Source organism: Pseudomyrmex gracilis, unplaced genomic scaffold (assembly GCF_002006095.1).
Source record: "Pseudomyrmex gracilis isolate BER0280 unplaced genomic scaffold, ASM200609v1 scaffold_18, whole genome shotgun sequence".
Lineage (NCBI taxonomy): Eukaryota > Metazoa > Arthropoda > Insecta > Hymenoptera > Formicidae > Pseudomyrmex > Pseudomyrmex gracilis.
In genome coordinates, this window is record NW_018020602.1 from 196,091 (window position 1) to 224,021 (window position 27,931).

At 41.9% G+C, this 27,931-nt stretch overlaps 3 protein-coding genes across 14 annotated transcripts; 2 read left to right on the plus strand and 1 right to left on the minus strand.

Moving 5' to 3' along the window:
- Positions 1-3,913: 3,913 nt before the first annotated feature.
- LOC109851661 (centrosomal protein of 135 kDa-like) lies at positions 3,914-21,105 on the minus strand. Of its 5 annotated transcripts, XM_020421950.1 has the most exons (23): positions 20,390-20,481; positions 19,982-20,097; positions 19,822-19,911; positions 19,494-19,723; positions 19,102-19,291; positions 18,818-18,984; positions 18,561-18,756; positions 18,406-18,465; positions 17,968-18,086; positions 17,782-17,883; positions 17,379-17,639; positions 17,212-17,307; positions 16,768-16,997; positions 16,482-16,692; positions 16,282-16,397; positions 6,424-6,703; positions 6,132-6,329; positions 5,788-5,964; positions 5,492-5,694; positions 5,258-5,389; positions 5,021-5,143; positions 4,668-4,944; positions 3,914-4,442 (listed from the first exon to the last, which is right to left on the minus strand). In XM_020421950.1, exons 4-22 carry the CDS (start codon positions 19,665-19,667, stop codon positions 4,707-4,709), a joined length of 3,273 nt encoding a protein of 1,090 aa, XP_020277539.1. In that variant the 5' UTR covers positions 19,668-19,723; positions 19,822-19,911; positions 19,982-20,097; positions 20,390-20,481; the 3' UTR covers positions 3,914-4,442; positions 4,668-4,706. The 5 variants fall into 5 exon arrangements, with proteins under 5 accessions (XP_020277539.1, XP_020277537.1, XP_020277535.1 ...); XM_020421948.1 differs by having other exon boundaries at positions 4,668-4,929; positions 19,822-20,122; positions 20,390-21,105; XM_020421946.1 differs by having other exon boundaries at positions 19,822-20,122; positions 20,390-21,105.
- On the plus strand, positions 10,914-16,271 carry LOC109851664 (multiple epidermal growth factor-like domains protein 10). 2 transcript variants are annotated; one of them, XM_020421959.1, is made up of 5 exons: positions 10,914-11,066; positions 14,240-14,414; positions 14,504-14,694; positions 14,770-15,113; positions 15,212-16,271. In XM_020421959.1, the coding sequence occupies exons 1-5, from the start codon at positions 11,035-11,037 to the stop codon at positions 15,934-15,936; spliced, it is 1,467 nt and encodes a 488-aa protein (XP_020277548.1). In that variant the 5' UTR covers positions 10,914-11,034; the 3' UTR covers positions 15,937-16,271. The 2 variants fall into 2 exon arrangements, with proteins under 2 accessions (XP_020277548.1, XP_020277549.1); XM_020421960.1 differs by lacking the exon at positions 10,914-11,066 and adding an exon at positions 11,101-14,087.
- Positions 20,390-27,324, plus strand: LOC109851663 (cGMP-dependent 3',5'-cyclic phosphodiesterase-like). Of its 7 annotated transcripts, XM_020421954.1 has the most exons (14): positions 20,452-20,475; positions 21,136-21,608; positions 21,719-21,965; positions 22,400-22,510; positions 23,509-23,741; positions 24,138-24,250; positions 24,344-24,486; positions 24,578-24,764; positions 24,883-25,064; positions 25,145-25,329; positions 25,400-25,664; positions 25,748-26,026; positions 26,110-26,258; positions 26,929-27,324. In XM_020421954.1, exons 3-14 carry the CDS (start codon positions 21,864-21,866, stop codon positions 27,119-27,121), a joined length of 2,142 nt encoding a protein of 713 aa, XP_020277543.1. In that variant the 5' UTR covers positions 20,452-20,475; positions 21,136-21,608; positions 21,719-21,863; the 3' UTR covers positions 27,122-27,324. The 7 variants fall into 7 exon arrangements, with proteins under 7 accessions (XP_020277542.1, XP_020277543.1, XP_020277540.1 ...); XM_020421953.1 differs by lacking the exon at positions 21,136-21,608 and having other exon boundaries at positions 20,390-20,475; XM_020421951.1 differs by having other exon boundaries at positions 21,136-21,965.
- Positions 27,325-27,931: the final 607 nt, after the last annotated feature.

The window sequence follows — 27,931 nt, forward strand, 5'->3', positions numbered from 1 at the left end:
TTTTTTTTTTTTTTTTTTTTTTTTTTTTTTTTTTTTTTTTTTTTGTATTATTAACTAATCTAATTATCGTCAGAAAATTAGTAAGATAATTAAACCAGAATACATGCGCGTCGGCGTGCTAGCGAGTTCGTCATTTACAAGCAGAATTATTCATATCACTGCGTAAAATCTAACGACGTCTAGTTTAGATCAGTTTTAGCTCGATGACTCCTAGCCATTTGACTTCTGCAATGTGTCGGGATACTTAGAGACAGAAAAACTTTTTTTTTTTTTCTTACGCCTGTGCCGCAAGCAACACGGTAATATAATGTTATCTCTCTTCTAGAACAGATTCGGTAAAACGGACTTTGTCATTTAACGCATGTCATTTCTCCAATCAAAGAATAAAAATTATCGAAAAAAACTCGACTATAAACTATAAATAATATTAACGAGTTTATTAGTTAACACGTCTGACTGTCACGCGCGAGATTTGTCGATTGTCATTCAACAATCGAGAAAAATGTTGTTGATTGTTGAATGTTCGTTCGCGTCGCGAACAAACTGCGATCTTTTATTACTTTGTCAAGACGAAAACACATATCCGTGCTGTTTTAAAAACGTATTTTTTTTTATTTTTTTAAATATTTTTTTAAAGATTTATTGCCGTTTCTCACGTCGAATCAAATCGCAGTATTGTCTACGAATGATTCATCTTGGGCGATTGTCGCGTTATTTGTATACAAGATTTGTTGTGTAAGTGTTAAAAAAAAACCGTGCGGCTTACGTAATCCTCGACGTGGAAGTCAACGTGTTATAATGAGTATCAAACGAACTATCTTTATCAATCATTTGGACTTGAAAGGCCTAAATCTTCGCTAACGATTGATCGCAATACCGAACTTATTTTTTTTTTCTTTTTTTTTTTTGTTTCGTCTTTTTCAGTAAGCAATCATCCTACCGTTTCTGATTCTCTCGCTCTGATGGTTTTTTGATTTGATAATGCAAAACTATATTTTTTTTTTTTTTTTTAGTTTCGAGGATGTCTTGATTGAGTCTGATGCTTGGCACATGCAATAGCAGAAATTTATTGTGATATTCGCGCACGTTTGGTCTCGCGATGTGCGATACGTATTAGAAATATACAAATTTTGTATTGAAAATTTATATATATTGACGATATGTATCGCATGTGCGTGGAGATTTATATATGAATGTGTAATCGTTGCAACGTGTAATGACAAAGTTGTCCTTTGCGCAATGCTTCACATCGTTTGCTTTACAAAACAAAAACATTGTTACAAACAAGCTCCTAGAATTTCTCTTTATATATATAGAGTGTATAAAAAAACAAAAAAAACAAAAAAAAAAAAAACAAAAGAAAGAAGTACCATTAAAGATATGGTGATTATGTCTGAGTTCAAAAGTGGTATCGATTGAAAACAAAAATTGCCCTCTACATTTCGTTCATTTTTCGCAACGCTCGAAAATCGTACACACAAACTAAATCTCTCTCTTTTTATTTTTAGTATGAAAAAAAATTTATATATATATACATGTAAAATTACATAAAAAGCGACGTTACAAAGAGACAAGTATCTTACGTTCTCGACGTGAGCATAGACTGCTGCATTTATTGTTTTCCCGAGACAGTACATCGTATTACAAAAAGAAAAAAACAAAAAAATTTAAGAGTAAAGCTGATCGTATATATATATATATATATTTAAAAAAGTCTTATATACATATATATATATATATATATACATATAATATACATACGTGTACATAAATGCCTGTATTTCATTCACCCATGTTTAAAAAAAGAAGAAGAAGAAACCTCTGTGTAAATTTTCTTAAGAATCGTAAGTTTAATGAAGTCTAAGAGAGGGAGAGAAAGAAACGAAAAAAAAAAAAAAAAGATTCTTGTATTATAATATAGATTGTGACAAGACATTGAAGTTGCAAAAGAAACGGATTTTTGTAATTTATAATTTAACTGGTTGTTCTCGGCGCGCGCGCGCGAGAGAGAGAAAGAGAGAGAGAGAGAGAGGAAAGGAAGGGAATATACACACACATACTGAGAAACGGCTTCGTCTTATTATTACAAAAAAAAAAAAACGACCGTTTGAGGGAGGAAGATAGCTGTAAAAGAATTATGATAATGGACCCTTATGCGAGCCTCTATTATGTATTTTATATATAAATATATATATAAAAATATATATATATATAAACAAGTTTAATAGCTGAACGTTTTTAGGAGGACGGAAATCTTGTGAGAGGCTTTTTATTTTTATTATTTGTAATTACCTAGTTTACATGTTCACCGTTTCGTACGATCATCGAGATCAATAAATAAACATCTGTGTAAAGGAATAAAAGAACGATATAATAAAATTACTAAATACGAAGGAGAAAAAAAATATGGAAAAAAAAAAAAAACAAAAAATATATACATACGAAATGATCTTTTGTGGTTGTTCCTTCTCTGTGTTGTGTTGCATGATAAAATTAACGAGCAAATTTGTCGAGGAACAAACAAGCGAACAACAGAGATCTTGGTCGCCGCCCCCTCCGGTAATCGTTTGCACGTACGTATATATGTATTATATAAAAAGTTTAAATAATATACTGGATAAGAAGTTTAAAAAGTCTATGCATATACCTTTCATCACTCTTTGAGTTGTTTTCTACCTTGAATAACTAAAATAATTTTTTTTATACAACAGGGATAGTAAGAAAGGATTACGATAGATCTGTGTAAAAAGAGTTTTATTGCTAAAATCAGTCGTACAAAAGCTTAACAATTATATATTTGTACTTCTCTCTCGGACATTACCGAGATAAATATTTTGATTTTAATTTTGCACGTATCAAAAGTTTGCTGCTTAAAATTTGTCGTATTCTTTGATTTTTTTAATTGCAAAAATTCGGGCTTCACAAAATCACCCGCACTACATATTTGGTCTCTTCTCTCTAATTTCACATCTCTATATTCATTTTGTCGTTTTCTCATTTCATTGTGCCATCGAACGCACGTACGTTCGAATTGTTATTGAATAAAATTTCCTCAGTTTAATAAATAAAAGTTTTTAAAGTTTAATACAATTCTCAGTTTTGCACTAAACCACAATCAATATAGTTTTATCGAAGACTCGAACGTGAGAGAAAAAAATTTATACAGTCGCTCAGAATAAAATTGTTCGTGCGCAGAAAATTTAATAACAATTAAACTACTATAAATTTCAAAATTTCAATATTCTGGTCTCACAGCAAGGACCCCGAAGTTACCTCATGCAAAATTTTAATCATTTTCTACGATTAAATTTAGGAGAGACAACCGTTTTTGTGCCCGAGATGGTCGTTTTCTCCGCTCTCTTTAACCGAAAAGTTAGGGGCCGAGACATTTTTGCCGCTGTAGCAGAATTTTATTTTCTGTTACCGGGATCGCAGAAAGCGACGAGAGCTCTGTTACCAGGGTGTAGTAGAGGAAAGAGGCGGACCGACAATTTAGCAGACAACTTTGCGATATTGAACGACTATAGGGTTGAGGAAAGTGGCACTGAAATGTCCGGTTTGTCGGTAAATTCCGGCGGAAAGATTCAACTTTCGCAGCAGGATCGCAGAAAGTGACAAGAGCTTCGCTACGAGAGGAGCAGCTGAGGGAAGAGGTGAATCGACTCGACCGATAACGTCGCGATATCGAAAGAGCATAAATTGAAACAAAAAGTGGCGCTAAACAATCGGAGAGACGCTCTCGGAACAAAATTGAAAAATTCAACTCGAATGTTTTGACGAGCGATCGTCGAGGTTTCTGGGACTCTCCGAAGTTTCGAGTTCTTCGATAAAACTCTGATTCACATTAAAAAATCTTTTTCTCGTATAAATAATATCTCTTTAACATTTATTAATTAATTCTGATTATATCAAAATTGATTAAATTTCATTTTATATATATATCGTGTGTTTCTGTTCAAATCTTTTATATACAACATTTATAATTTAGTTTCTTTCACATATGTACAGGTACCTTGTTTTTCATTTGTTCCGCTGTGTCGTAAGTTTTTAATCGCGCTTAATGATTATTCGCGTCTTGAGATTACGTTTTTTGATAATACAGAGAGAAATCTCATTTTATATCTTGCTGTATATGTTCAAAAAAAAAAAAAAATCGTTTAATAGTTGCTCTTTTCCAATGCGCGTTCTCTTTCCAAAATTACTCACGGAGTACTCTCTCGTGCTCCTTCGGTTTTGTCATAAAATGCGCGTCTAATTACTTCGCTTGTCTCTTCTTCTCTTTTTTAAATTGCAGAGGCGCGCGCGTTTGCGATGTTTCGCCATCACGCTTTTCCAGCTGCGAATGTCTGTCTATTGGTTCAAGAGACACGATGTACACGTGGGTGCCTTATATGACTAAGTTTAAGTCTACGTTGAAACTGTCCGGAGACGAATTTAACGACCTGCAAAAACAAAGCAGAGAAGACGGGAGTCAGTTGTGACACGTGTGCGTGTTATTCGTCATCAGTTTGCCACGTTGAAACATTGTCAATATTCTCTTGAACAAACAAATTTATATACAATCCTTTTCCCCTTGATCTCCTCATCAGATAACTCCCGGCTAGATAAATTAGATGCAACATCACACATAAAAAATTATATTTCCAAAAAGAAGTAAAGATTCTTACAAAGGTACTCGATACCGTAAAAAGAGCATTGTCGCGTTGTCAGTCGATCCTTTCGCGCGAGGAATCGTTCGATCTATTATTGTCCGAGTCGTTGGAGGACTCGCGCTGCGTAAAATACGCGGGACACGGTATGACGGTCGTGGGCGAGACGGGTTTTCTGAAGGAACATCGGCACTCGAGATGCATCGTTGCGACTCGATCGCGCGTACACGCGAATCTCGGGATCGCGGTGTACGGTTTCTTCAGCCAGTTCACTGCTTGCCTGACGGAATCGGTGCTAATCAATCACAGATTATTGATACCGGAGCACGCTCGCGCTACACGTGTGTGAGAGAGTTAGTGACCGACTCTACCTGGACACCTCGGAGGCGACACTTTCGTTGTTGGTAGAGGACGATCTACCATCCGGAAAAACGGTCGCGTGATCTTGGAGCGCGTCTGGTCGTTGGAGAACCCTCTCGGATTCTTGGGAATTTCTAAACGTGAGAACGAGATGGGCAAACAAAGTTCGAGACGGGACGCGAGAAAGTATAAACGAGAAGAGAAGAAAGAAAGAACGCGCTTGTAATTTGTTAGCCAGCGCAACGTACCTGCGACTCTCCTCTTCCTTTCTCGCGCGATCGAATCTCTCGTTGGTAACTTGTCGGCGGAGCTCGCTGATCTGCTTGCTGTATTCCGCCGCCTGATTCTGATACTGTCTGAGCTCCGCGGATTCTGACGCTCTGCGTGTAATCGCAAGAAAGATTAAAAAAAAAAAAAAAACTAGTGCGATGTAAAAACAAAAATTACACGAGGACAGAAACAAGCAAGTGAGATATACGCACAGTTTACTTTGAAGTTCGGCGACTTTCTGTCTCAACCTGGAGATCTCGTTTTGCAGTTCCTGATTGGTGGCTTGCGCGTTGATGGATTCCTGTCTCGCTTGGTCCAGAAGAGCTTCCAGTCGTTCCACAGTCACGCGATCTCTGGTCATCTGATCTTCAAGGATGGTCTGCTCGGCTTTCAGTTTCGACAACTGCGCTTCGTACTACGCAAGAGAGTCGGAAAACTTCGGTAGGTCGCGCGTAATAAACGTCGAAAACACGATGATGAAAAAAAAAAAAGGTTCAAGTGAATTTACATGCGCTTTCAAGGTGTCCTTGTCACCGAGTTGCCCCATAAGCGAGTCCTTCTGCTGATCGAGCTTCACGCACAGGTCACGAACCGCCAGCAGATCGGCCTCGGCTCGGTGTTTCTGCTCGATTTGCTGGCGCAACTGCGACTCCATGCTGGCGACGCTTTGCGTCAAATTGCTTATCTGCGGACGTTAGTCAGAACTCGGATTTTTTTTTTTGTTTTATTTCAAAACTTTTCACCCCAAATTTCCTAATTAACGATTTCAATCGAATCGGTTCTATAGAGCGGAGTATCGTCGCAAGACGGAATTCCTCGCGTCTTCCGAACGCGAGAAGACAGAAGAGATACCTGAGTTTCGTAGCCCTTCACCAAAGTGTCCCTGTCCGCCAGCTGACGCTCCAGATCGAGTATCTGATGTCTTGCGGTTTGAAGAGCGCCACGGACTTCCGCCGCCTCGGATTCCAGACTGTGATTGTTGTTCTCCAAGACCGTCGCTTCCAGACTGAGACTTCGGAAATGATTCAACATTTCCGTTCTCTCGTTCTCCTGAGAAGAAAAACAAAAACACGAGTCGAGAAGAACAAGCGAGACGTTCGGTTATGTGAAAAGACACACTATATATTTCCACGGATCTACTTACCTTTCGGTTCAAGAGTTCCTCGGCGCGTCGCACCTCGCTGACGTAGGTCTGCAGCTGTCTCTTCAGATCGTGACACTCGGCGTTCGAGGCCTCGAGCTCGTGCTGCATGTTTCGCACCTCGCAGCTCACCGCCGCAAGATCGTCCTGCAGCTTTCGATTCTCGTGTATCGCGTTCTCGCGATCGGCCGACGCGGACTCCAACTGCCGCTGCAGCGTCTCCATCTCCAGACGCAGCGATCGCAGCTGACGCTCCTGCTCCGCGCTCTGATCGATGCATATTCTAAAATTGACAATTCGTCGTTGAACGGACGGAAGCAGACAAGTTGGATAAGTATTTTTTTTTTTTTTTTTATAATGCAATATAATTTTTATTAAAATATTCTTAAGATATTCTTTGCAATTCTTTGTTGTGATGTTGCGCGCGGAAACGCAATCGCACGTTTAATCAGCGATCACTTATGCGGATCAGGCGCCCGCGTTCTTCCCCATGGCGTAAGTCTCGAAAGAGGACAAGGGCGAGATCAAATTAGGAGTCTATCGTTACCGAAGTTGCGCAACTCCTCCGAGCACTTGTACGTGATTTGATTGTCGTCGTTTCTACTCATCGAATTTTTCACATATTGCGTGCAATCGTTTTTATCGTCGAGGAGCAACAACTTACACTACATACAAACAACCACGTCGGATCAAATTGAACGTAAAAAAAAAAAACAACTGCGAGATGAGCTCTTTAAGGGAGAACTGGAAGAAGCGGATCGGCGGCTTTCTTCGCGGAAAACGTTCGCTCAACGAAAGTCGATCGTTTCTCGACTCTCGATAGAACTTTGACAGAAGAAAACAAACGTCCCCGTGGACGACGCGTCGATCATCGATCATCCGCGCGGCGATTACGCGCGCCGCAACTTGCGTAATCGCGGGTATTTGCGCGAGCGCGTGAAAAAAAAAAAAAAAAAAGATCTGGACGCCGGGCGACTTTCTCTAGTCTCTCTCTTGAGCCTTTCCTTCTCGGCGGCAGCTTCCCGCGGAGGATCTGGGTCCGAGTACGAAAGTGAAAACATTTCGCCACGTGCGTGACTCGGAGAAGGAAAGCCTTTTCCAACGACGGTGACTCGACGTGTTTTCCGCCGGGACAAACGTAATCCGCGTGATGGTTCCGCTTGAAAAAAAACATTCTTTCCACTCGGAATCGACAAAACTGAAACGTTTCGCGTTGGAAAGAACGGAACGAGACACGGGATCGATGACAAAAGTTTTTCAACGTGTGAAAAACTCTCGATGATTCACAGAAGACGGAAAACGAGGGTCGTCACGGCGCGTCGTTTCTCAGCTCCCCCGAGCCGAGAAACTATTTTGTTATCTCGATAATCTCGAGAAGGGGAGGAGGGGGGGGCAACACTATGGGCTATAATCAATTTTCTCCCACGGTTTCGATCGCGTGCGCGGCGATTCATCGCCTGGGAGCGGATTATATCGCCTCGCGATATAAATGACAATGGAAATTATGTCACGGATGCCACAACGGACGCCCGCGCGAAGAGCGCTCGAAGAAGTAATTTCCGTTTGCGTCCACAAGAGAGTGGCTATCGAAACGAAGATGTTTTAAATTTTTTTCCTCGCACGACAGGGAAAGAGAAGATGACACAGAGAGTTTCTTCGTCGTCGCGTGTGCGATGACGAAACTTCAAGCTGTGAAAACGCGACATCGGCAAACGTCGTTAACCAGTTTTTCTTCTCTCTCATTCCGGACGCGGAAGAATTCGTTTCGACAACCAGACGCGCGAATAAAAAAAAAGTCGTCGCTCGTTGAATGTTCGCGATATCGCAAATAATCAACACGTGATTCAATCGAGCTCGAGAAGTTCATTCGCGCATTACCGATTATCGCTCGATTATTGCCCGCGGTCTTCCTCCTTCAAATTCTTCCGACCCCTTGCGTTTCACTCTCTCCTCTCTCGCGACACACAGAAGGAAAGTTCGCGACGATGCACGGTGCAAGGGAAAAGTACCCATAGAAAGCCTGTCACAAGTGCTCTACAAAACGGTTCTCTTTTAATGCATGCGAGAGATGTTCCTCGCGACATCGGCTTGCTTCGCTTCTAATTACCTCCCCCCCCGCCGAAGCTCCTTCGAGAATCGGCTCGCTCCAATTCAAGTATTACCGAAACCGAAAGCGCGACGATTCGATCGATCGCAATTACGATAATTTATCAGCGAAATTCCTGGCCGACGTCAAAGGAGAGGAAAAAAAAACTTTGAAACGTCAAATGTGAAAGTTGCGAGAGATAGACGGTAAGATAATCCCCCAATGACAAATCGGATTTTCTATCTCCTTTACAATCCTTCGAACGGATAAAAGTTGCGGAGTAAAGTTCAAGTCTGGCGCAATGAAATCGAACGACCTGTGTGTGTGTGTGTGTGTGTGTGAAACGTCCGTTTTCTAACACAAATGAATTTTAATTTTCGAAATTACAAGCGTAGCGTTGAGCGTTTCACGTCGTTCGATTCGTTGGATCATCACGAAGATTCGATCTCGACGCGGGCGAGTCCAACGTCTTTGTGTTATGTTCGGCTCAAGAGAGAGAGATTGCGCAACGCGAAGCGCGTTCTTTTCTCGAAGTTCCTCCCTAGTTTGTACGGCGTTCCCGTTACGCAGGCAAAGGGCATTGCACGTTTCCTCGAAACCAAAGTCACGTGCGGCGGTGAGAGGAGATGACGCGGCGGTGTGCGAGAGAAGCAACCGCGCTTTGCCATCCCGAGACGGGCGAGATTAGCATCGGGCGTTCAATACTCAAACGAAATATCGCTCCTCCGCATTTCCCGAACTAGTCTGTGAAACAAATGAAAGAATCGCAGTAGAGCGAAACTGAATAAAAAAAATTACATATTTCATTAAAAAAAACACGTACGTCAAAATTGTGAACGAGTTGGCAACTTCTGACTGCGCTGTCGAAGTGAATTTTTAATAGTTTCAATGTTTTTTTGTTCCGCGTATAAAATACAATATCTGTCGAAATTTCACTTGGGAATGGAATGTCCAAGTTCCACGGGACGATAATTCAAAATTCGTTGGCGCAACACGCGTTGTTGTTGCGACGAGTCGGTTGCCCCACGAGATATTTGAATCATTCCCGCAAGTCCCTTGACGCGCACCGGTGCTCGAACGGGTGTTGTCAAGATTGTTGCTTCCCGTTACCGGATCTCTCTCTCTCTCTGGCCTTTCGGACGCCAGAGTCCCGGTATCGGGTTATGCAATAGTTTTCGATAAAGAAGCCCGCACGCAACGGTCGCACGGCTCGTAACGATCCGCGCCGCCTGACGTACGATCGCGCGGTGCGCGTGTTTCGGGAGGTCGAACGACGATGAAAGTCGTCCCTCCCGGTGATTTAGCTCGAGACGTTGCGCGAAAGTGTCGCAACGGCGAAGAAGTTTTTTTTTTTTAGGAAAATCTCGTCAGCGAGGACGATATTGCGTAAAACAAATCAAAACAAAAAAAATCTAGCAAAACCAGTTTTGTTTTTATCTTATTTACCATCGAGTAAAATACCACAACGATAGTATGTTTTTTTACACACCAAAGTTTATTTATATTCGACGAGCGAGAAATCAAATTGCGCGGGAATGATATCGTTGAATCTGCGCGCGGAAATATGCGTTTCGAAATCTCACGTCTGAAACGTGATCGATTTTTCTTCTTCGCGAACAAAAAAGGTAAAAAATAAGAGACACTCGTCGTTGTCGTTCTCTCCGAGCCGGATACAAAATCGCACGCAACGTGCGCTCCAAATATAGTCGTCGCATTGTGTCAGCGCGGATAATAAACACACGTGTGCGTCTCTCTTGCGTGCGTATATCTCCGGACTATCGAGCGATCGACGTGGTTACACCAATACGTTGAACCAATTCTTTCTAGACGTGACAATGAGCGGATGACCTGATCCGAAAAGCACAATTAACGTAATTGATTAATATAATAAGTAAAATAAAAATAAAAATAAAAATAAAAATAAAATTGATATAAAATAAAAAATATATAAAAGTACAAAAATATGTACGTGTTTTATATTTTTATTTATTTTTAGTAAAAAATTTATTTGACACTTTAACGTCTTAAACAAAATGTCTCCTGTGCTCCGATCATCGTTGCCGACTGAAAAGCTCGGCGACGGAGGAACGTTCCATCGCGAGGCGCACAGATTGAATTTCGCAAATGACACATCCCGAAAAGTGTAATAATCGTCGCGGTAATCAAGCGTGAATTAAATAACCGCACTCGCCGTCCGGCTCGGACGTGCGTAATAAAACGTGAAAGGTCATCACATCGCGGGAATAACGAAAAAGGACGGGTGGTTTTTCCCCCCCGATATTAGTCAGAGGATTGTGTGTCCCATCGGGGGCGACGGATTCGGCTCCCGGACTCGATCGAGAGTTAGGTAACAACGCGGCGTAGAACCGCGAGATCGGGACGAGCGCGGGTCAGTCTTGTCGAGCTTCCCGCGGCGATCGGACCGACGTAACGCGCGGGGTTCTTGAGATGCGGAGGACCGGCAAATCGCCGAGAGAGCGAAAATACATTGGGAAAACGGTGACGTGACACACAGCTCGGTCGAGTCGATGAGCGGACACATTGTGAAGACCATGTCGAGGTACGTGTGATGATGCCACCGGGTGTAATATCAAATCGATGAGAAAAACACGCGGATGAGAGCGCGTCGCGAATATAATCGACGTTTGATGACGTATCTTTTAAAGATCAAACGACAGTTGCGCGAAGAACGCAGCTTCCTTGAAAGGTTGAGTTATATTGACATTTAATATAACGACATTTAATTCCTTTCACCGATCATCGGAAGATGGAGAGACGCGCGAAAGGACACGCGATGATGGAGTATCTTTTTACAATCTGACATCCTTGATTCTCGACTGTCTCCGGAATCCTATTGTTTTTTGTACAATTCAACCTGCATAAGATCACAAAAGTAAATTAAAAAGCACGTTCCACACGCGAAATCGATCGTTGCGGTGCAGAAATAAACTTCTATAATTGCGATTGGAATCTGCTCCGATAAAAATTTCATCACTGGCCGAAATAATATTCGTTTTTAAATAATAAAGACGCTGTTCAACAAATGAGCTCGATACTCAAAATAAAAATATTACGTTGTCATAAATATATATTAAATTTTAGTTAAATAAATGTTATATCGTCTTGAGCGTACCGGTACTAAATTTCTGTAGTAAAAACAAAATTATATATAAAAATACGCATTACGTGTTTACGAGAGCGTGGACTTAATCGAATCACGAAGCGAGTTTCAAATGACCAAAAAGCGCGCGAGCACATTATGTAATCCCATGTTGTTTACGTTGCGCGATTTCTGCGCGGATTGATTACAACGAAATGTGTATATTAGCTTTCCTTTTTTTTTTTTTCCACAAGGAACGCGCAAAATCATCCGCTTGATTATATAAGCGCGATTTTAATTACAACTCAGTTGCAGTTCGAAAACACATCCTTTTCCCTAGCGTAACGCAAAATTGCGAACGACGAGCGATCGGTTTGCGCGCGCGTGTGTGCGTGTGTGTGTGGGGGCGTGTGTGTGCGCTCGCTGGCGAGACGACGAGTGTAATAACTAGTCTAACAATTTTGAGACACGGAAAAGAGAGACGGAGAAAGTGCATCCTGGCGAGGAAAAGTATAAAATTACGGTGAATAAATAATTGCGACGAAAATGCGTCGCGAGGAAGCGCGTCACGGGTGTGAAGAAACATCGCAAATTGGTGTCGCGAAATTTGCGCGCTAACGGCGCGAATTAATGAAACGATTTCGGAAATGTTTCTCTCAGAATTTCTCGTCCTCTCAACCAAAATTATCCCGTCTCCGAGCGTATCTCACGCGCAATTACATTTAACGTGCAATATTGTTTATATATAATTAACATTAAGTAATTATAATTACTTTATAATTACTTAAGTGATAATTACTTGAGTGAAGTATAATTTTTCGTGCAATTACACGCGTCGTTGAAATTAAACTCACATTTCGACGGGGAAATAAAATCGCCACGAAATTCCTTTCGTTATACCGACACGCGCTCACGTACGTAACGAACAAACGAACGGTGAAACCTTCGGTAAGAGCCGATAAAAAAAAAAAAAAACTATATAAAATTATGCAATATGCCCACGTTGCATAATTTTCGCGGCGCGGCCGCGGTACGGCGAATGTCATCGCCGCGAGCGGCAATATAAAGAACACGTCGAAATTCCGCGTGACGGCGCGATATCGCTGAAATTTCCGACGCTCGTTAGAAGATCGATCGGAGGAGACACACGCATGACGACACACGGAAATTCACCTGGCGAACCAGAAATTTCGCGCGATTTCCTCAAGGTCACGCCGTCGAGAGCTTTCATCGAGAGCGAACCAGTTTACTTCCGATCGAATATAATATAATAAAAATTTCACGCTCCTGTTCCTTCTCTCGGAGGATCTCCCGCGCGAGATTCCCCCTGCGCGTGAAAGTTCTGACGTAACTCTCGCCCCCGCTTGAACGAAACGCTAATTAGAGACGATTGTGCAACGGAAACACAACTCGCCGCAGCTTGAGGTTCGCACCTGCGATCAATCAAGGGAATCTTGTACCGGTGTTACACGCGCGGATGATAATCTACGAAGTACCGGTTTCGTTCACGCTCGGCTGTTAAACCGATTCGGCGCGCGATGTTAATTACACACATATATACACACACACACACATAGGAAAAAAAAAACGCGCTTTTCCGTGTTGCTAAACTTATCTCGTGTTCGAGGAGCGCGACGCGATGATACAATTGATTTCACGATACGATGCGCTCTGTTGAAATTGTCTCGCGATTGTTTCGTCTCTCAACCCGCGCTTTGACGAATCCGGCGACGAGTCCGAATCGGTCGCGCTCGGAACCGCGCGTCCGCAGGTCTAACAAGCAATTAGCAAAATCACATCACAGGGATAAAAAAAATCGTCGGTCCTTGGTAATTCCGCGGTGGAAAGTCGCGGAAGAGAGAGACGCTGCCTCACGCTGTTTAATTACTTCCTCGATTTTTGAAAAGAAAAAAAAAAGGAGAAAGACACACACACGAGAGTGTGTCTCCGCGTCTCTCTCTCTCTCTCTCTCTATCTCTCGGCAAGCCGCGCTGCAACATTCCAATGAGATTTCTATGTAACTGCAATCAATATGAAATAACATAATGGAGACGGAGAGTAAATGTCTATGTTCGCGCGCTCGCGCGAGAGGCGAAAGAGAGAAACGAAAAGAGAAAAGACCGTTTTTGCTTTCCGCGACGCGGAGAGCATTCGTATGTGCGTGCCGGGCGTGTGTGTTTTTTTTATTCCGCGCACGTGTCGTCATATCCTAGGACCTGCCGCCAGGGACAATGCCATTGCCATAGTGAAACAGTGAAAGTATGGTCATTTTGCCCTCGTCCGACTCTTCCCACTTGTGCTCGCGTGCACGCACGACATGCACGCACGCATCGACACCTCACGAATAGTCCCGTTTTGAACGTCGTCGTCGTCACTCCGTCCGTTTCTCGCGACTCGGTGAAATTTATTTATTATCTCTCGGTACCCGCGCCGAAGATGAGATGTGAGATTCTCCGTCGTTCGTGCGATCGTCAATTCACGGTTCGTGTTGTTCGTCTTCTTGCGCTCTTGATTGTGAAAAAAAAAAAAATTAATTTTTTCTCTTAAAATAATTATTTCAAGAGAAATTATTTATATAAATTATTTTGTTTCGAGCGCAGAGATTGAAGTTGTTAAATCCTGACGATTTTCAGCGCGATGCGGATTCTCCTAGGAAGCGTCGTCTGTCTTCTGTCGGTGGTGAGCGCGAGGACCGCGATAATGCCTCCGCCGTGGGCCGATCCCGCGAGCAATCCGTGCGCCGCGCAACCGCGCGGCTGGCAGTTGCTCTACTGGCCGGCCGATGGAAAGTGCTACAAAATATTCCAGGCAAGTGCCAATTCTCTCTTGTCGCTTCATTTCATTTCAATAGTTTTGAATATTTCAAAAAGATACGATGTCTGAGACATTTTTCGCAGATCGGCGCTCCGTGTCCGGAAACCATGGAATTGGCGCCCGCCGCGGGCGACGGAACTACCGCGGAATGCAGATGTCCTCCGGGCACCGCTCAGTCGCCCAGAGACGCGCTCTGCCATCCGATATTCACGAGAGCGTCCTGCACCAAGGGTCAGTTCTTCGCGCCGGTTCCCGTCGCGCCTGGTAAATCGAGGTAACTCGAAATAACAATTTCTTCTTGTTTCGCTGACGAGAGAAAAACCAACGTGCTCAACGGCAATCTCTTTAGTTCGAGGAAACGATGGGGAATCTGTCGCGATCCCGAGCCCTGCGCCGAGCAGAGCGAGATCTACTGGCCGAGGGACGACAAGTGTTACCCGAGACTCAGCAGAGGACCCTGCCCGCGCGGCGAGCTTCTCGTCACGGGCGAGGACGGGCTGGCGATCTGCTCGTGCTCGACAATCGGCGAATTGAGCAGATATCACTGGCTGGGCGGCAACGGCGGCTGCCACGAGCACTACACCAAGGGCCCGTGTTCGGAACCGGGGGAACTGTTTCTGCCCGGCGGCACGTGCGGCTGTAACTCTCAACTACCTCACTATCACGAATCAAGTGGAATGTGTTACCAATTAGGTACAATTATCGTATTGTATTTGATCTTGTATTTTTTTTTTTTTCGCATCTTTCTGGCAATATTTTGATGAATGTTTTCGACATGACGTGATTTGCAGGAAGCGTCGGTCCGTGTCCGCAGGGACACCACTTCGTGGTGACCTCGGACCCCCGATCGTCGCAGGAGGACGTTGTGCGCGCGAGATGTGTGTGCAAGTCTGGTCACGTGTTGTACAAGGACGGAGTCTGCTATCGACTGCACACGAGGGGACCTTGCGAGGACGGCCACATGCTGATTAACTCGACGACCTGTGTGCCCGTGCCCTGCAAGCGCGGCAGGCTCTACTTTCCCCAAGAGAAGACCTGCTACAAGATCGGCACCAGGGGACCGTGTCCGAACGGTCAGATCGTCCTATACGATTACAACGTGAGGCCGTCCCTCGACGGGATCAGTTACAACGGGGTGTGCGGCTGCACCAACGTCTTGCGAGACACCGGTAGATGCGTGACGGACGACAGCGACGACTGCGAGAGCACGCCGGGCATGGTCATGATCAACCGAATCTGTTACAAACTGTACACGCAGGGTCCGTGCTCCGCGGGCGAATGGTTGGTCGCTCAAAGAATGCCGAGAAGTTTGAGTCTTTGGCAAGACGGCGAGCCGCGCAAGCCGAAGGCCAGATGCGAATGCCGACCCGGCTACAAGAGAATCGTCGAGACCTCGAATGAGGCTGCGGACGAGTTGCTGGAGAGCAACAGTCTGATCTCATCGAACGGCTGCCAGCCGCCGGCGGTGAGCCTGGCGAAGTTTCTCAACGACAATGTCAAGTTGAGAATAGTCTGAATAGCTCAGTGAATCGTTGTGCGCTAAACTCGCGATACATTTGATTATTTACTTAATGATGATGAAACAGTGTGAGATGTGTTCAGTTAAGACAATGGGTTCTGTACGAATTATCTTTTATAGTCGTTTAAGCTTATCATTTAGTTGAGCGAAGTCTGTATTTATTGCGCTCTGTGTATCGAGCGTTATGTAAATATCGTTTAGCGTGACCATGACCACTTGTAAAACTTAAAGTCTCTCTCTCTCTCGAGAGAGAGAGAGAGACAGAGAAATGTGCCACTTTTTATAGAAACGACCTAACGGAGAAGAGAATTATAATAAACAAAATTTTTAGATGTAACTCACTCGTTTTTGTGCTGCAAGTCGCGGATTTGTTGCTGCAGACCTTCCGCTTGCTGATCCTTGCGCACCAGTTCTCGCTCCATCGCGTCGATCTTTTCCGTTTTTTCGTCCAATGCCATCTGCAGTAGTTAAAAAATATGTACATTCATTGTGATTCCCTAAATGATGACGAGCGATTAAAGCGGCACACTGTAATATCTTACCACTAGTCGATCCTTTTCCTGATCCAAGAGCGTCATATTCATGCGCAGAGTATTGATCTCTTGCTTCAGCTCTTTGATTTGATCGTTCAGCTGCGTCTGTTGTTGTTCCATACTTTTGTTGCGATCCAGAGCTTTGTTCAACTCGGATTCCGCGTGCGACAGCTGGCCCTGAACATCTCCGAGCGCTTGATCCGTTTGATCTTGCAGCGTTCTGCTCGCACAAACACACAATTGTTTGTTATAGAAATTAACATTAGCGTGATTCTAATTTTACAAACAGCACTACCGTAGTTGGAAGTATTGCGTCCGTTGCGCCATTAACTCCTGCTTTGTGCGACGTAGTTCCTCCTGCGCGTCGATCAACTGATCCTCGAGGCCGTTTATCGCTGCCCTTCTGTTGCCCTGATTGACCAGCAAATCTTGCCGTTCCTTCTCCATTTGCTTCAATCGGCTCTCCGCTTCGGCCAAGCTCTCCTTCAGACGAAAATTCTCGGACGTATGCGTTTCCGACATCATCTGTGCGCCGACATCCGAACGCGAAGCCAAGAGTTTGTTAAAAATATACGATCACATGCGTTGTCGTTAGATGCGTACAACAATTGGTAACATTGCGCGCAACGTAAATTATTAATTTAACGTACTATAAAATTAAAAGAAAATCAACGGGGAACGGAATAAGAGAAAGGTTTAATGAATAAATGAGTGATAATTTTTTTCCTCTCCACTCTACCTTGAGCCTTTCGCGTAACGCGTCACGTTCCTCTATCAGACGCTCGACGTCCGCCCTGGCCGTGTCCCGCTCTCGTTCCAGACGGTCGACAATCGTCTGCGCAAATTTTCAACAAGTGAGCAAAAAGCGTATCTTCGCAAACTGTAGTTTTTCGCACTTGAACAAACCTTGGTCGCGCCAATGTCCGCAGTGGTTTTCGCCGCACCGGGGGGCGAGCAGGTGCACAAGCGAACGGGTTTGCACAAGCTGCACGATCTGCAAGGCACGCAGAGCTTGTTTGGCTGACCCCCCTTGTAAGCCTGCAATCTCGCTTCCAGTTCCTGTTTCTCGTGACACAATTCGTCCCTCTCCCGCAGCGCTTTGCTCAACGCTCGATCCCTGTCGCTCAGCTCGCGCTGAAGCTCGCGGATTCGCGTCCATAAGTCGTCCTAGAAGAACGCGTTACAACATCAAACTATAATTTTTCAATTCTGTAATCGTTTTCGGATCAGATTGTGTATATTACGAAACAACTCAAAATAATTTCGCGCATAATTCAATGTTTTTTAGTTTGTGAGATTTTGTCCTTACATTGTCCTTGTCAGCTGTTCTGCGCTGTTCGTCTCGACAATTAAGATACTCTTTCCTATAGTGATCCCGTTCCGCTTCCAACCGCTGAATTGACTGTTGCAACTGCAAAACGCGCGCATTTTCTTGAAATTACATTTTTTTTTCCACATAATTAGTCAATGTTTAAATAAACTACTTTGGACTTACGGACGCGATCGTTAGATTCGCTTCGTCGAGCCGTTTTTGCACATCGGAACTGTGAGCGGTGTCTCCATCAGTCGCCATCATTGCTTGATGATTTAAGTACCTATCGCTATTCTTGGACGCTGAAAGAAAATTATATAAAAATTTCAATGTATCTCTTTTTTTTTTTTTTAATAAAATTCCTGCGTAACAATCGTTTTTCATAAAAAAATATTCGTTCTTCACAACATTATTTTTAACATTATTGTGCTGTGTATTTAAAACTCGCTTTGCCATTAATACCACCAGATTTCCTCAACGTTTTTTTTTTCGCAGTATTTTGATTTTCGTTCTTTTTTCCGCTTTTCGTTTTTCGCGTCTCGTCAACCCTTTCGTCATTTTGCACGCTGTTCTCCGCGTGTTCTTGTAATCTAGTATCAATATTTTGCAATTGAACAATACCTTGTCTGAGATGCTCGTTTTCTCTAGTCAGCCTTTCTATTTCGTCGTTTAAACGTTTTTCTGCAATATTATATATATATATATTTTTTATTTTCTTCGTAAATAAAACCGACGAAAGAGACAAGAAATAAAACATTTAACTGTTTTCACATTACCCTTAATTGTCAATTGATTGATTCTGTCGGACATCTGTTTCTTTTCGTCCAGTGCATTTTCCAAAGAGCGTTGAACGTTGCGTTTCTCAAGTCTACACGCCTCGAGATCCGCTCTCAGCTCCTGTTCTTCTCTACGTTCCACGGTCAATTCACGTTCTAAGACGTGCACTTGTGTCATCGCATCGTCCAACTTTTCCTAAACAAGCATATGAACGTGTAAATAAAAATAAGACCGTAAGTGCATTCGTTGTGATTACCTGAAGTCTACAAACTCTCCTGTTGTTCTCCTTAACCGCGGAGTTGCAGTCGGCTTCCACAGCCAACGCAACATGATCCAAGTCTCTCAGTTCTTTTTCCAATTCCTCATTTCGCGCTGCTAGTTTCACTGCCTGAGACATAGCATCATGTTGCTTACTTAGTGCTTCTGCATCATTAAAAAAAGAATTGGGAATAAATCTGCCGTTCTTATACTCGTGATCGAATAGAATTGAGCTGTACAAATAAAAAAATCTACGTTGTAAAAATTTCTCAATTTTTTTACCTTTTAACTGTTGTTCCAACTCCAATTTGGCTTGGTGAAGAATCCTCACTTCGCTAACGTCCACATCGTGGATCGGGCCGGTCTTCTTTTCGATTTTCTTGCAAGTGCAATCCTTACTAACCGCGACGTAAGAACGACCACCTTCCAGCATTTTTTTCAGCCTGTTTATTTCCTTCTCCTTCGTAGCTAGCTGTAAAATTATTGTGACAGCGCGCACACGTTTGCATAAAAAATAATTGCACAATATTTGTGTATCATGTGTACAAAGATTTTATCATCAATAATTCTTGGTGCTTGTGTCAAAATACAAAGAATTATTAAATTATTAAGTAATACATTCGCACATGCAAAAACTGTCTGAGAAATACATATGTGTAAATATTGATGTTTACCTGTTTTTCAAGAGTGTCTACAGTATCATTTTGCAATATAAGTTCTCCCCGTAACTTTTTTATCTCCTGCTGTAAGCAGTTTATCTTGTGATCAGTTACGCTTAATAGATCAATCACTTTTGGCTCGACGTTGCTTAATTTCGGTAACGAGCTGGTGGTTTTTGCCCTGGGCATTGGTTCGACATCTAAGACCGATCTTCGAAGGGGAAAGGAAGGACGTTTCTTAGCAGCTGTAAGGATTTTTACAGATTCACATATTGTTATTTAAAACTACGAATTGTAGATAATATCAGATGTGTTTTTATGATCAAATATCAGAATAACTCACCAAGCCCGACATTGACAATGGTTGGCTTCAGACATTTGCCTTGGAGTTCCAGTATTTTTTTAGACTTGGCAGCCGATTCGGTCTCTAATTCTTTTATTTTATGTATATTACGCGATGATGCCAATTGCAGATCATTACATTCACATTCTAACTTGTGTACCTGTCTTTTCAGATCCTTGACTTGCTTCTGATTGGCTTCCCTAGCCTCTATCAGATCCGCGTGAAGCTGGTTGCATTCTTGCACCAATCTCGCGTTATCACACTTGTAAGGATCAACTGTTAATTGCAACTGATTACACGCCTGTACACAGCACGCAATATCATTGTCAGATGTGTGTACCAAATGGACATTTAAAAATTATAGGTTTTTGCTTCAGAGAAAAATCATCAGCAAGACGCTTCGCAGCGATCACTATTCGTTTACAAACGTCGATCATGATGACAGATATTGTTTTTGATCATTCGCTTGAAGTTAGCCAACATGTAATGCAATCGTCTCGGTTGTCACTTTTCTCAAGCAAAAACCATTTAAGCAAGTTCTTCGTTCGTACAAGTTCGCGCAACGTACCTCAATATTCTCCTGGGCTATAGCCTTGAAGTGCTTGAGACTGTCTGTGGTTTGAATGAGATCGGCCAGTAGATTCTCGATCAGAGGTAAAGCGTCCAACGACAACGTCTGTTTGTATCCCAGATTTTCGAGATGCTTCTTGACTCTGCGATATCTAACCGCGATGTTGTATTCCGCCTCGTCGTTCATTTTCGTCGGATAAATTTTTTGTACACAATTTTGCGCGCGTACACATTATTTTATTTATCACGTGAAATGGAGTCACGCCGATTTCACGCCGGTGGTCGCAAAACGTAACCTCGCGTCGTTCTTACAATTACACAGACTCGTTGGTGCAAACATTCCGTCGCTAAACGTTAATGACAAAGTGTACGAAACTTTATTGGCGCAAAGTAACATCGCAAATATACGCACGCCGCAAACAAACAACGAGCCGCTACCTCAAAACACAAGAGCGTTTCGAAACTCGGACGATCTCGACGGGGACAAATATTGTCCCCCTTCAATCGACACGGGATTAATTTTATTTCGCAAAATTTCAACGCGAAAATTTATTTAAAAAAAAAAAATCGCCGAGAGAATAAAATACCCGAACAAATTTATTTCACCGCGATCGGAGTCGTCGCCGCGCGTCCACGAGACTATCCCCTTTTTTCCCTGACATTTCCCCTCGCGAACTGTTCGTTTTCAAAGTCGTCGCCAACCCGACCACTGCCGGCAACTCTCCGCTCCGATTCTGTCCCTAGATCGGAAAATGACGGCGTTTCCTCGAACGTCATTCGGAGAAGAGCTCCGTGTCCGTGCGGAAAATGACGCAAATCAATCAAATCGAAAAACGAACGCGCGACCTTCCCGATCGAAGTTGTTGTTTGATTGACAACCGTTCAATTTCGAGATCGACAATAATCGCGCGATATTTCGCGTCAACTCTCTCGTTCCTCCGTTTTTCTCCTTCTGATCGCGTTCCAGAGAGACCGTCGCTCGACGGTCGCTCGCCGGCGTTTGCGAACGGCGGGCGAACTTCCGAACGTGACCGCGCATCGCCGGTTGTACTCGTGGGATTTTAACGCCAAAGCATGAAAATAGAACCTTGATAACGGCCGCGTGCGCGACTTCTGTTTATCAATAGAACCTAGAATAGAACACGAGGCAGTAGCGCACGGTCACACATTCGACGCTGATATAATCGAGACGGGACTTCGCGCGGCGACTGACGAGTGTAATTAAATCGCTTGCTGCTTTGACGACGACGACGACGACGACGACGACGAACGCCGGTGGTGGTATTTTGTTTTTTAATTTCTGGCGCAGAATTTTAATTAACGTTAGGTTCACGTGAAAGACGATCACGACGAGGTGATCGTCGACGTGGGATTGCAACGACAGACGAGTTGACGTCGTTCCAAAGTAGAAAAATTCACCCAGGCGAGAAGTTTTGTTGTTGTCGAAGCGAAATCTCCGATTCTGCGGCGAGATGGACTCCAGTTCGGTTGCCAATCCGACCAAGATACTCGCGCTGATCGAGGAACTGAACGATCTTCCGTACAAGGAGGTGCAACAACGGCTGAACAAATATGTACGTATATATATATATATATACATATTATATGTATCTACGCACATACATATATAATTACCGCGCAATTGCGTAGCGATCGGCGGGAATTCGCGTGCGATTTTTGAACGATCGGCGTCGCGACAAATCCGCGCGCCGATTGACCAATGGTGACTCGCGATAATCGCGAGTACGTTTCAAATTCAAACGTTTCGTCTGTGGTAGACGACGCGAACACGATAGAGCTCATGTTCGTTTTTTTTTAGCGTACTGTTAATTTGTTAAATTGCAAAAACAATCGATAAGAAAAGAGCTGAGTCAGCGGCACGGTGGATAATAATAATGAAATAAATCGATACTCGAAGAAACGTTCTCTTATATTCGAACGACTCGTCAACGACTTTCACAATGACACTTTTCAATAATATTGACCGGATTTGTTTTCTTCTGTTTAGATACAGAATGAGACAAGAGCAAAATTGGTGTTTCTCGCATTGCCGGAATCGAAGGAAATTCTCATCCACGTAATAGGTGAAGAAATTCTAGACAATGTGATGAAGTTACCTGTAAGTTTCTTCTTTTAGACAAATTTAGAAAAAAAATTTTTATATATTTGCAAATAAGACACAATTTGAATTTTTTTTGATTGATTGATTGATTGAAGCTTCATTTATTATGCGCTCTGGGAATAACATTCCCCTCAAGCGCAGAAAAACAAAGAAAACTATTTACATAATATCAGAAACTATTTACATAAACAAACAGAGAAAAGAAACAAAAATAAAAATAAAAATAATAAAAATAAAAATAAAAATAATAAAAGTAAAGAGTAAAAATAATAATAATAGAGAAATAATGAATAATGTATAAAGAAAACAAATAATAACAATAGATACAAAAATAAAATCAGAAATTGAGACAGTTAGTTAAGCATTTTACATACTGAAGAGAAATTATACAGTGTTAGATAATAAATAAATAAAGAGTTTACTGTAGAAGACACAGTAGGGTCTTTAAGGGAATTTAATAATTTTCAGACGCATAAATTTCCGCCCGTGTAATTTTGCAAACAAATTTAACTTTGCAGCGTGGCAAATAAGAGAAAATTGTTTTTCATTGTTCTCTCTCTTTTTTTTCTGTAGTTCATCGCATGTAGAAAAAAAATCTAATGCTTGTACATATTTCACATTTTTTTTTTTTTTATTTTTTTTATCAGTAAAATGCAGCCAGTTGTTGTAATGTATTGAACACTCTTCGAATTATCTGCTTACATACATATGTCCACTTGTGATAAAACGAGCAGATACGGAAGATTTTTTTTTTTTGCTGCACACTGCTAGAGTAACAATATCAGATAATGATGAACTTGTTGAAGTTTTTTTTTTCAAGTAACGTCGACACACACGTTTTTTTTCTCATTGATCGCGCTCGTCCGCGCGAAGACAAACTTGTGTGTGTTTGTTCATTTGTCCGTTTATTTATTAAGCGTACATTTTTTATTTATTCTCGGCGCAAATTTTCGAATTGTGTTTATGGCACGAAAACTACTTGTTTTTTTTTGCAGAACACTATTTTGTACAAGGATGTGACGAGCGATAAACCGTCGGTGTTTGGCATCACGACGCTTGATCAGGAGTTACTTAGATACATCAATAGAATAATGGAAGCAAAACCGCGATCCCTTTTGGTCATCCCGATACGACATCCCCTCAAACCCAACACGACTTTGCTCGTGTGTCTGGTAGATTATACCGGCGAGATCGACTCTAATAAAAAAATAGTTGAGGAATGCTATAGGTATTGTACACGGCAATGCAATTTTATTTGCCGATGAAAATTTTCTATTCTTCAAACATATTGCTCTCAAACACGTTCGCTATCGTCGATCGCTCGCGATCGACAAAAAAACTAACGCTTGTTTGCCATCTCAGAATCACGCTTTGGTTTCGTGCAAATCTTGCATAAACACATACTCTGGCATCTGTGTTTCACTAACACGCATATAAAATATATATATATATATATAATTATACAAATAGACATAGCACATGTATGACACTAGTCTCTCTCTCTCCCTCTCTCTCTCTCTCTCTCTCTTTCTCTCTCTTTGTCACACACGAAAAAAATCGGTGTGTTAATGTGACCAATTGGTGGTAGCGAGCGTGTTATTGCATTTTAAACGAAAATCTGCAGGTTCTGTCTTGGTTATTTGCTCAGTTCGTTACGTTGTTATGAGGAGGCACGTGTGAGGCAACAATGTCTGGATTTATTAGACACATCTGTGAATCTTTGCGCACATTTGTACGGTACGTACGATCAATCTTCTAACGTTTTCTTTTTTTTCTTCAACTATAAATTTTTTTTTCTTATCAATTTATTCTTCATTTATTTCCCTCAAGAAGAAGATCTTTCCGTTCTTTTGCGCAAGATTATGGCGGAAGCGCGAAAATTGACTAACGCGGAGGCGTTCTCCTTGTTTCTGTTGGATTCAAATAAACAAGAACTGGTCGCGGAGGTGTTCGACGGCTTTTCCTCGGAAGAAGTACGTATGGAATTCACATAGCGCGCGTAAATAAGCTAAGGATATAAACATTTTGTCACTATTGAAATTTCATGGTTTTGTGTGCTTTCAGAACGGAAGCGAAGTGAGAATTCCCATTGGAAAGGAAATAGCTGGTTACGTTACAAACACCGGCGAAATACTCAACATACGAGATGCGTACAGCAGCGAACATTTTTATCGCGAAATCGATGAGGCACCGGGATTCACGACTAGAAATATTCTGTGCTTTCCGATACGAAACGAAAAGGGAATTATTGGTAAAGTATACGTAGAAAGTTTTTTTGCAAATTTTGCACTTGAACTTTCAAGTTGCAATAAAAGTATGTGAGAAAAAAAAACAATATGCACTCTGCTTATAAGATTCTCACATTGTAGGAGTCGCTCAAGTACGCAATAAGCAGAACGGCTTGTACTTTGACGTCTTCGACGAGCAGATCGCGTCCGCATTTAGTTTTTTTTGCGGCATATCGATAATGAATAGCATCAACTACAAGAAGTTGCAGAACACTCAAAATCGATTCAAACTCAGCAACGAGTTGATGATGTATTACATGAAGGTGAATGCATGTCCTAAACAATTGTCGGATAATTAAAGTGAGTGATGTTACTTAATTCTCAAACTGGTTTGTGTTTACAGGTGAATGACTCGGATGTGGAAATGTTGCTGAATTGCCCGGACGGTCACAGTGTCGACGATCTCAGCAACTTGCACTTTAATCCTAGGAGCCTGCCGTCCGACCATCTGCTTTGCTACACCATCAAAATGTTCACAGATCTGGGCTTCTTCAACTACTGGGGAATCGAAAAGTCCACGCTCGCGAGGTGCTGTTGTGGAATAAAGTGACCGTCTTTTTATAATTTTCTAATATACTAAGTCATATCATATGTTTAGGTTTATATTGTACGTCAAGAAAGGTTACCGAGACACACTCTATCACAATTGGACGCACGCGTTCTGCGTGACGCACTTCGCGTATCTGCTGTTGAAGAACGCGAGGCTCGTCGAGAACAATTACATGACGCCCTTAGAAGCTCTGGTGTTTTTCGTATCGTGTCTGTGTCACGACATAGACCACAGAGGTACTACCAACTCGTATCAAACCAATGCGTCAACTCTGGTAGGGGCTGTTTACAGTTCCGAAGGTTCCGTCATGGAGGTAGAATCAAATGCTGTTTATATTTGTTGTTTGAAGAACTGTATTATTTTTGCTCTCGACTGAATAGCGAATTGCTTGTTCAGAGACATCACGTAGCTCTAACAATGTGCATTCTGAACACCGAGAACTGCAACATATTCGAAAGCCTGAGCCGCGACGAGTACAAAACAGCTCTGGAACTGTTGTCGAGCTACATACTCGCCACCGACCTGGCCACCCAGAACAGAGAGGAGCAAAAGAAAATGATTAGTCAGTACAACAAGTATGATCCGAAGCAAAAGAAAACGTTGTTCGGAATGTTGATGAATTGCTGCGATCTCAGTGATCACACGAAAGATTGGAAGAGTTCGAAAAACGTAGCGGTAACTTTCTTTTTGTAACAGTCTCGATAGATATATTTGTGAATTTGTTGAATAAATTTGAGTTTGCTTTTTTCTGTACCCAGGTAAAACAAGTATACAGCGAGTTCTTCAGGCAAGGAGACCTGGAGAAAAGCAAGGGCTACGAGCCTATCGTGATGATGGATCGGGAACGCGCGTTCATTCCCGATCTCCAGACAAAATTCATTTGCGAGATTGTCATTCCTCTCTACACGTAAGTAAATTCGACGCGCTATTTAATTATTACGTTCTATATAAATTTTAATTAATATTATAATAACGGCTCGATGAAACAATTATAAGACAAAAAACTAGAGAGTCTGTGTTCCAGGTTAAAAATGGACGGTCAAATGCAACATAAAACGCAGTGTATTCCAGTGTATTCCACGTTTTGATCATTTTTATTGGTGATCAGCACTGTTTACAATGTAAAAATAATAATATAAATTAACAGAACACCCCAAGAGACTAATCTCAGAAATGTCGCACATAAAAACACAAAAGGCGGATGTTAATTTAATGAAAGATACCTTCTTGATACTATCTACACTCCTGTTCTTAAGAAGCTTCATTAGTCACGTGTTGTTTTTCCTCTCCTCCTTCTCTTTAGTTTTCGAGTTTGATTTTAGGTGCATACATATTTATTCAAAAACTTATTTCTTTTTTGTATGTGTCTTTCTATTTACCAGATATTTTTTATATTATTATTTTTACATTGTGAACAATGCTGAAGATGATCACCAATAAAAAATTGATCAAAACGTTTGGAATACATTACGTTTTATGTTGCATTTGATCGTCCACCTTTAACCTGGACCACATGGTTTTTTGTCTTATATGATATATAAATTTTCTTTTCCATTACATCTTATTTCATCTTTCAGTAATCTGTCATTGTTGTTCCCGTCGACTTGGTCTCTGATCGACGCGCTGGAACTTAATCTTTCATTATGGGAAGTAGCCAAGTCTTTGGTTAAAAAGTACTCCGTATCCGGAAAGAAAAGCTTAGATATATTGCTCGATCCCGAGTTCGACGACGAGGTACTTAAAATGTACGCGAATCGAAATCTACCGTGAATCAACCGTGTTAGACTTAAAATCGTGGATAGAACGATCCACAGCAAAAGAAATGGGAAACAGAACGTGAATTACTAACATGAATAAGGAACTTAAAAATGTAATAAAAATTCTCACAATTCGACAGGCGCATATGGAAAAATATATTGTTGCACTCGCAACCAGAGATGCCAGATTCTGAACACTTGGTAGCATGCGGTAGCATGGAGGGGATGCGCACACAACCTCAGATCGTGTACGTGTGCGCTCGAGCTTCGGGCGCGATCGCACACGTACACGATCTGAGGTTGTGTGCGCATCCCCTCCATGCTACCGCTGCTACCGCATGCTACCAAGTGTTCAGAATCTGGCATCTCTGCTCGCAACATGACTACAACGTTTGTTGCCAAGCGACGAACAAACGCACGCTACGCGTGGCGTAACAATATAATGCGAAGTAACGGCAATTCGTTAAGTTCCACTTTGTAAATAATGACGATTTTTAGAGAATTTATAGTTTTACAATCATTTATGTATATATATATATATATATATGTATGTGTATGTATGTATGTATGTATGTATGTACGTATGTATGTATGTACATATGTATGTTTGTATATATGTATGTATGTATGTATGTATATATACATATGATCTTTGTTGTTTTTCTTTTTATTATATACAATACATATAATAATATATATAATATAATTATATATGTATATATATATATATATATATATATATATATGTACAGGGTGTCCGAAAAGTCCTGAACCATTTTTTTCTATTATATATAATAGAGTAATTATTGAATAAATGAAGATA